We start from the raw sequence: 9481 nt of genomic DNA on the forward strand, positions 1-9481 counted from the left end.
AAGTCCCTCTTGTGTGGGGGTAAAAACATCAAAGTGCGTTGGGCCAATGGGGTGAGACCACGATCGCAATGGCGGTGTGGCCTGCCAGTTTTGTGATATCCGACAGATAGGCACTAGTTTTCATAAGAGAAGTTTCCATTATTGTTGACAATTGTTTGAGGACTTTTCCTACTGTTATTTTTTATATTTTTTGTTGATCATGTATTCCTGTGGACTGCTGCTGGTCCTCTTGAATCTCTCGTCAGACGGTAAGTTGAATCATAACCTTTTAATTGGAGATTTAAACGTTTGGAAATATCGTCGAGTGTCTTAGTCCATTTAATGATTATTTAAATTCATCTTCCGGGGGTTTCAGTGGGTGGAAGTGTCTCTCAGGCGGAGGTAGACAGACATCTGGAGCAGGGGAGAGAATTTCTCGCCATGGGAAAACTCCAGGATGCATTGACAGAGTATCATTCTGCTGTTCGTAAGTTGTAATCCTAAGGGAATAAAAATAACAGGTTTTAGTCGTTCATAACTTGAGATCGGTAGAGTGAAATTCAAAGTTGACTTTCGCATTTTGAAGGGATTTTTCCAAGCTTTGAATTGTGTTTTGATTCATTTAAATTGGATCATTTGGTTGAAAGATATCGAGGATTTGGCGGGGTCATCAGCATTTTTTTAGAGGGGTTTTAGAGAAAGAGCATTTTAGGATAACTCGTGAAAATTACTAGTTTTGTCGTCTCGATACAAGAAATATATGAAAAACCTTCGGGAGTTTCGAATGAGGAGAGAACATAGACTCAGCGATGACGAGGTCTTAGTTTGGCTGCTGGGGAGTCAGCTTGTCGAGGGGACAAGCTGACTAGTGGACGTTGAGATCGAGATCTAACAGGGGATTGGGATTCATCTGTGAAGGCAGTCGATACGCTATATAGGGGTTTCCGGTATTACCTCTATTCATTACAGTCGTGTAATGTTACGGCACATTTCATTACAAAAAGTCATTACGGGGACAATTCATTATAGCATTTTTCATCATATGGACAATTCATTACGGAAGTTTTTGTTATTGCGGGATTCATCAATTGACATATAAATTCGAGGCTGTTTGTATTTTCTTCCCATTTGGAAGTAAACACGAAGTTGAGCAACCATCATCGGAATCTATTTGGGAACAGTACAATGCTGGTCGATTGGTGATACGTCCTAAGAGGAAGAAGTACATCGATTATGATGCCCGGCTTTTTACAGTCGTTATGGAGTGGAGCGAAGATGCCGATATCATTGAGTATTTCCGTGGAGTTGCTCATAGTATTCAGCCGTGATTTTTGATCGTGATATGAACGATGCATTGAATTCAAATTGTAATGATGGAAATATGATGATGAATCATTGTTGTGATGGAATGTGCTGTAATGAAATATTCCTGTAATGAAATGTTCCTGTAATGAAATGTTCCTGTAATGAAATATGCTGCAATAAATTGTACCGTAATTAAATGGTATAATGAATTGTGCCGTAATGATTAGAGGTACAATCGGGGTTTCCAATATCAGTGATTTTTTCGCATCGCATGTTCTTTTCTACCGAATAGGAAATTACTTTTTAATCAGTACTCCCAATAATAAAAAAAAGTTAATAAATTTTATTTTTCTTGAATTGCGTCAAACGATCGTTTTTTGGCTGTTTCATTTTGCCCCGCTATTTCATGTTGCACTATTTTCCCCTACTTTATATCATTTCTGAACTATTGGAAGTTAATGAATCACATTGAGCGATTAAGGATTTAAGAAAGTCATTATCACTATTGTCCTACATTGAGAGAAAAAAAATATTTTCTCAAATAGTTTCTGTTTGAACCAAAAAACTCGCTAGTTGAAAATGATTAAAAAAATGGAATCTAGCGCTGACCATTTAAAAATTATCCTCAGATGGAAAATTTTTGTCGCAAATATAGATTGAGTAGTTCCAAAACTTGCCCAAAACAAGAACAATTATTTTCGCCTCGGGGAGCTTATTCTCGACTTGTGTGAAGACGAATTTGGATGTGAACGAGGCGTCGTTTACAGATTGTGTTGGGTATTATTGACGCGGTAGCCTTAAAAATTGTGGAAGGCCCCTTTACTTAAGATAGTTGATCTCCGGTATACCGATGTTGCAGCAACGACTGATACGGGAACGTAAACCGAGTCAGTATAACTGGACAAATTGGGGTTTAAGAGTTTCAAATGAAAATCACTAATTCACAAACACCTTGACTTTAATTGCACAAAAAATAACTGTTCTTTTACAACACAAATACACTGATAGAAAAGATTAGTTATTGTTAACGAATGGATTTGTTCATTCGTTAATAGTTAACAAATGCATATTTGAGGAGCCTTGCTTGACTTTACTTTCACCTTTCAAGTGAACCATTCGTTAACTATTAACGAATATTCATTTGGTCATATTCAACTCTACCATTCACTGATAGTTAACGAATCTCGTTTGGAATGAATGAATCAGTCTATCAGCGCAATGTCTCGAATTATGAGAAATGAATTAAATAAAAGTCTAAATTGTCTGTTAATCTAGGAACAATATTACATTTAACTCTTATGTGATGATATTGTACTTCACACAATATAAATGTTTTACTTGGAAGAAAAAATAGTACGGATATATAGAGAGACTCAGTAAGAAAGAAGTCTTCACTGGCCGTTGTCGGGAAGGTAACTAACACGTAGTTTTAGAAAGTTCTAGGGGCCAGTCTACAATAAGCCCGGAACACCAACGGACACAATGATACTCAGTCAGGTCGTAGGTAGACAAACACATGGCCCCGGAATGAGTCCTTTGTGCCCGTTCCGGTCCGGACTTATCGTAGACTAGCCCTAAGTCCGCTTCTCCAAATTGGAAGGGATGAACAATTCTCATTGGCTGACTTATCTTCGCTAGCTTTAAAATTATTGGCTGAAAGAAAGTGAGAAGGTATTGACAAAAATGACAGCGAAGGAGGTTTGAATATTCCCAAAATTCTGGAATACCCTTTTTTTTTACTTGGAGAAAAACGGTTCTTTGTGCAGGAGATGTGGTCCGCACACTGTGGGAAAAGGAGTTTGTAGCCTTCCGACTTTCTCTTAAATTTAAAATTTATGACTTGACCGTAATAAAAGTAGTTTTCCCCAAATTCTCTTTTCGAAAATGGCTCTTTTCTGTGAGAATCCCAAAAAAAGGGACTGACGAACAAGAAATGGGACCCACGGTCTTTATACATATGTAAATAAGATTTTTTTTTCCATTAAGGGGATTCAAACTGTTGGTCTTGCGACCGAATAGATTACACATCATATGAATCCACCTTCACACAACTCGTGAATAAGCCCCCAATATGACTTAAAAGTCATAACAAAAATTTATGTTCTTTTATATTTTATATTAGAGTAGAGGCTTCGTATAAGACACCTCGCACTCCGAGAGCTCGAGGCCTCCCCCCATTGTCAGCACTTTTATTGTCTCCCGAATGTTTATGATCCGTGGGCTTCTTATAAGATACCTATAGCCCCGGTCATTTTTCAACGGGAAGAGAGTAGTTATATGGATCAAATGGTGTTAAGGCTAAACCGGAAGGAACGAGCGAAGTGATCACGACGGTCTAATGACCTTGAGGTATCTTATTTGGAACCTGCTGATCCCTATTGTTCTCCTCTCTACGGGCGTGCGTAGTAGGGACGTAGGAGTTCCCGGAATTCCACACTCCTACTGTCCCTAAGGTATCTTATACGAAGCCCCTACTGTATCTAGTAGCTGATGAAATAACGACGAAAACGGGAATCGGCGTGGAAAAAAAACCTATGGGAAACATTTTTCGAAGGAATAATTTTCTAACAACGATTTTCCACGGAATGGAATTGAGAGAGGAAGAGAAAAGACTAATTACGCATAAAGTAACAGTCACATTGCTTCTGTCGAATAGGCTCGCAACCCTGCTTGTTTTATCCAAGCAAGAATTATTTGAAAACTTGTTCGTTTTCCTCTCAGTGTAAAAAGTTTCGCAGGAATAGGATATTTGGACGTTATTTTGGTAGGAAACAACTTCAGAGAATAAAAACTATAGACCAATAATTTCCCTCTTCAGGCGGTGATCCAAACAACTACCTGACATACTACAAACGCGGGGCCGTGTTCCTAGCCCTCAGTAAATCCAAACAAGCCCTCCAGGACTTCGACAAGGTCCTCCAGTTGAAATCCGATTTCACCGCGGCTCGTCTGCAACGCGCGAAGATCCTGTGGAAGCAAGCAGAGTTCGCTGAAGCCGAGCAGGAGTACCAAAACGTTCTCGACATAGACCAGGACAACGCAGAGGCTTTAGCCGCTCTGAACAACATCAACTCTATGAAGATGGCGTACTCCCTGGCGAAGCAGCAGATGGATGAAGGTCATTACTCGACGGCGGTTGAGCTGCTAACTCAAATCATAGAATTCTCACCCTGGGCTCTAGAACTAAGAGAACACCGGGCACACTGTCACGTGGCCTTGGGGAATCATTTGAACGCCATTCCAGATATGAGGGCCTCTACTAAACTCCTCCCAGACAACACTCTTGGTTATTTTAAACTTTCAACTACGCTTTATCAACTAGGTAAGAAACAATATTGAATATTTCCATTCTGTTCATTATAATTATTATATTACATTATATTAATCCGATAAAATTTTTCATCTCCGATTTTTATTCTTTGCTATTTTATGTATTCTATCAAAATGTGAGGATAGAAATTGAATTGATGGGTATTCTTTTATTATTTGAAAAAATATATCAATTTTAAAACTTTCCGGAGACATTAAAAAATCGAAATTTTTATTTTCTTACGAATCGATCATCATCCCAACAAACAGTATCAATACTCTCCTTATTATTTATCATAAATATCTCTTCATTTGAAAATGAGAAAAACTGTTCCCACAATTTGTATACTACAATGGGAATGGAATCCAATAAATTTAATTTAATCTAACCGCAAAGAAAAATTCCGAAGCGCGAAGCGCCCGTTCGCTAGTATATAGTAATAATCGCATAAAATTTTTAGTCTCCAATTCTCAATTTCTGTCATTTATTCGATTCATTTTATCAAACGACAAGAATAGAAATAGAATTCATGGGTATTCTTCCATTATTCGAAAAAATATATCGATTTTTAAACTTCCCGGAGACAGTGAAAAATTAATGTTTTTATTTCTTCCTGCTTACGTTTTTTTTACATTTCTTGCATTTCTTCTCGTCAAAATTAGATCATAAAATTCAAAAATATTCATATCCCGCCCATATTCAATGAAAAAACAGGAATTCCAAGTTTCCACTGTCACAAATGAAGAAAAACAAATTTTCTCCATTTTGTAGTCGATCATTCCTTTTTTAAAATTTTTATTCTGCAATTCGTTTTTTTTTGCAATTCATTGCCATTTAGGTACTTCTATTCATTCTATGAAAAGACAAGGATAGAAATCGAATTTATGGCTATTCTTTCATTGTTCGAAAAAAAATTTGATTTTAAAACTTTCCGGAGACATTGAAAAATGATTTTTTTTTAGTTCTTTCCGCCCACTTTTTCTTGCTTTTTTGAATTTCTTCTCACTGAAATATTGATATTCCTCTAATACTTGAAAAAAAAAGTGATTCGAAGGTCCCGCCGACATAAAAGAAGAAAAAAAATCAATTTTCTAGCCGATTATACCTTTCTGATTCTTTTTTCATTTTCTTTTCATAATAATACTTGGAATCCAACGATAGGAACGAGGAGTATTGATATCCTTTTACCGTATGAAGGAAAAGATAGATTTAAAAAATTTTCAGAGATACATGGGATGTCATGGGATTTTTCTATTACCCGAATGACATTTCGAATGATTTTTGTTTTGTGTTTATTTTGATCAGAAAAAAAAACACTTTTGATTGATCTTTAACATAATTCCTCTTCATTTAATGTTGTAACTTGTGAATTAAAGAAAAAATATATATACAATGAGAATAAGAATAGACAAAATTAAATTAATCTAATTGTGAAGACTGAAATGGCAAGAAAATAAAATACTATAAATTAATCTAGCGACGCTAGTTATAATTATAATGATAAATAAAAAAATGCTTTTAGTTTTCAACACATTTTTCAACCATCAACGTCATTATTTCATGAACATCGTTATTATCACTCACTTTTGAGAATATTTTGAAAATTCATTGACAGTTGCATTATCTCCAACATAATGTCATGTCATTGTAGTATCATTTATATCCCTTTTATGGTCGTTTAAGGCTCCCGCTCGTTGAATAGAATCAAAAATTATGTTGAGCAATCACTCATTGACGACAGTGAAGAAGTAGAACGAACAAAAGCGTTTGACTTACTTCACATATTATTTGAATCAGCATTTCATGTGCAACATTGTTGTAACTTCTCAGTTGATTTTGCAATCGTTTTCATATATCTTTTTATTTTTTATGTATTTATCACGTAAGAATAAATATGAATTAGTTTAAAATAAAGTAATACTCTTATTCTAACGAATGAATAAATTAAATGTAAGAGTGTACAGTTGATTAAATATCGGATTCATATTGAAGACATGAAGAAATTGAGATTTCTGCTTCGCAATAAATGTTGAGATTCCAACGACAACAAGAATTATCAAATTTATTCTCAAAATTAAACGTCATATTGACATGAATTTGGAATAAATGTAAAATCGAATATGATAGTCGTTTCAATTTTCATAATTTTCAAATGAAAACTTGCTTTTATTGTGAATGTCACAATTATCACATTTCATGAATATTACTATATTATCTGATCCCATCATGAATATTTTTTCATAAATATTTTCCTCGTAAAAACCCAGTTGGGAGTAATTTATTGGAATTCTCAAATTCCCTCATTCTTCGACAAGAAGTAAGCCTCACCCCAAACAATCACTCGTTTTTAACATCCCCCAGGTATGGTCGAAGACTCCCTAAGAGAGATTCGAGAATGCTTAAGACTGGACTCAGAGCACAATCACTGTCTCCCCTTCTACAAGAAATTGAGGAAAATCTCCAAGAAATTGAAGGAGGCGCTTGAGGCTGAGGAGTCTCGTGATTTCGAAACTTGTGTGTCCTCTGCTCTCTCCATCCTGGATCTGGAGCCCATCGTCGACAACGTCCGCTTCATAGCCCACCACTTCCTCTGCAAGTACAGCGGAATTGGCGACGACCCCAACCTGGCCATCAAGCACTGTCAACAAGCCGTGAAAGTGAGACGAGAGCCTGGGATTCTCTGCGACAGTGCCGAGGCCTACCTCAACGCAGAGATGTTCGACGACGCCATCAGGGACGCTAAGGAAGCCCTGGAAATGGACGAAGGGTTCCAGAGGGCGAAGGAGCTCCTGCAAAAGGCCCAGCAGGAACAGAAAAGGTCGGAGCGTCGGGATTACTACAAAATCCTGGGTGTCCACAAGACAGCCACCAAGCAAGAGATCATCAAGGCATACAGGAAAGCTGCCCAGAAGTGGCATCCTGATAATTTCCAGGATGGCACTGAGAAGAAGAAGGCGGAGAAGAAGTTCATTGATATCGCAGCTGCCAAAGAGGTCTTGACTGACGAGGAGAAGAGGCGACAGTTCGACAGGGGGGAGGATCCACTGGATCCTGAGAGTGGAAAACATTCGGGCTTTAATCCCTTCCAGGAGTTTCATCGGTTCCATGGCTCGCCTTTCCAATTTAAGTTCCATTTTAATTAGAAGTTGTTTTTTTTTAATGAGAGACTTTGATCGGTGGAACAGAAAAAATGCTTCTTGTTTTCAGAACTCTTTTAAGGGAAATTTTCACGTGTTCAAGAGAATTTTCGCTTATTTTAAGGTATTTCTGATTCTGGAATTTAAAATCTTGGGGATATCGGAATAACATTTACATCAAAAGAATTAGATTAAATGGTTTTAAATTTAAAGATTTTTCTCACTGAAAATTAGTTCGTCCTTTGGTTCTAAATTTTGGTAATCAATTTCTTATTGTCAGTACCATGCCTTCTAGATTAGTATCTTGGTTTTGGAAACCAGAAACTTTTTTTCTATAAGTTTGGTAAATTTATAATGGAGGGTGGAAAGTCAAGGGATCTTTTTGTACATATGTCTTCGATCATTATTCAAGGGAGGAGACAAGTGGTGAAATGATTTTAATAGAAGGGAAGAAGAAAGATCAAGAGTTTTTTGAGATAAAGATAATTTATCATCGAGTCTCTTCATAGAATGCTAATTCGATGTCAGAGATTTTTTCATTTAATTATTTATCTAATCTATTCTTTTGAACACAGATTAAATAAATAAATCAATAACAATTCTATTCGATTAATTATAGCATTATCTGGAGAATATCAAACTCTCGAAGATTCTCGACATCACTCATTACCGAAATAATTGTGGATTGGAAATAATTTCACCATTCGACAGATAAAATTGAAAATATGTAATTTATAAAATCGTATTGAACAATTCTCAAATTGTAAATGATTTTCGTCATCAAACAATCCAAACATTTTATTAATTATCTCCCTTCGACGACACAATCTCTTTGCAATTTGTATATTTCTGGAAACATTTGCAATCCTAGTTTCCCCTAAAAATAAATACGAAATACTATTTAAATGAGATACCGCCGAACTGTACAGAACTGTAATATTTTCCCCCATTTAATCTTCCGTGAAGGTCAGTGGATTTGAGTCTAGGGAGACTGAAGTTCTAGGGAAATGACCACAGGTGGTATCAGTTAATCAACTGCTTCTTATGTTTATACCAAGTACGAGAGGTGTTTTTCGTATGACTGAGTCGAATGGTTATTTCATGTATATATGGATAAATATGCAGAACTGTATCTTATGATGTTTGTATAGAAATATATCGAAATCATTTATAAGAATGTTTTTATTGTAATGAGAAATTATTAACACTATTTTTTAATTATTTTTATTTCGATTTCTTTTTCAGAATTTTCTTCGTTCATTAAAAAAAATCAAGTGAACAATTCAATTTAAATACTTGAGAAATTATTTTTAATTGCAATTTCTGGGAAAAAAAGCAACTTTTTTTAGTTGGAGTCCTGGAAAGGGGTAGTTGAAGGTAATTATAATAATTTTGAATCAATATTTTCCATTATTTACGTATTTTTTTTATTGAATGTTTCTAATCGTTATTGGGAAACACTTTCTTCTCTCATTTCTGTCCACAATTATTATAAATCATCATCTGCATTTTTGTGTATTAAAATTTGTCAGGTGAATGTAACCAATAACATTATTGTGTTTTTTTTTCTTTTATGCGTACATGTTTCTCACACGAGGCGAGCCCTTCCCAATTTTCATATACAATGAACATCATCTGTTTAATCTCACTCGCCTCAGTGTCACGCCTACAACTAAATTGTCTTTTTCAATCGGGGACACAATTGGTGCAGAATAACTTCAAATCATAGGCCATCCAACAATTGTCAGTG

At 35.8% G+C, this 9481-nt stretch overlaps 1 protein-coding gene across 1 annotated transcript; it reads left to right on the forward strand.

Annotated features, from left to right (window-relative positions):
- The first annotated feature begins 53 nt into the window (after positions 1-53).
- On the forward strand, positions 54-8908 carry LOC107037771 (dnaJ homolog subfamily C member 3). The gene is made up of 4 exons (XM_015256510.1): positions 54-248; positions 356-466; positions 4103-4606; positions 6956-8908. The coding sequence occupies exons 1-4, from the start codon at positions 200-202 to the stop codon at positions 7735-7737; spliced, it is 1446 nt and encodes a 481-aa protein (XP_015111996.1). The 5' UTR covers positions 54-199; the 3' UTR covers positions 7738-8908.
- Positions 8909-9481: the final 573 nt, after the last annotated feature.

This window comes from Diachasma alloeum, unplaced genomic scaffold (assembly GCF_001412515.2).
Source record: "Diachasma alloeum isolate Michigan unplaced genomic scaffold, Dall2.0 Dall_scaffold_00270, whole genome shotgun sequence".
Classification (NCBI taxonomy): Eukaryota; Metazoa; Arthropoda; class Insecta; order Hymenoptera; family Braconidae; genus Diachasma; species Diachasma alloeum.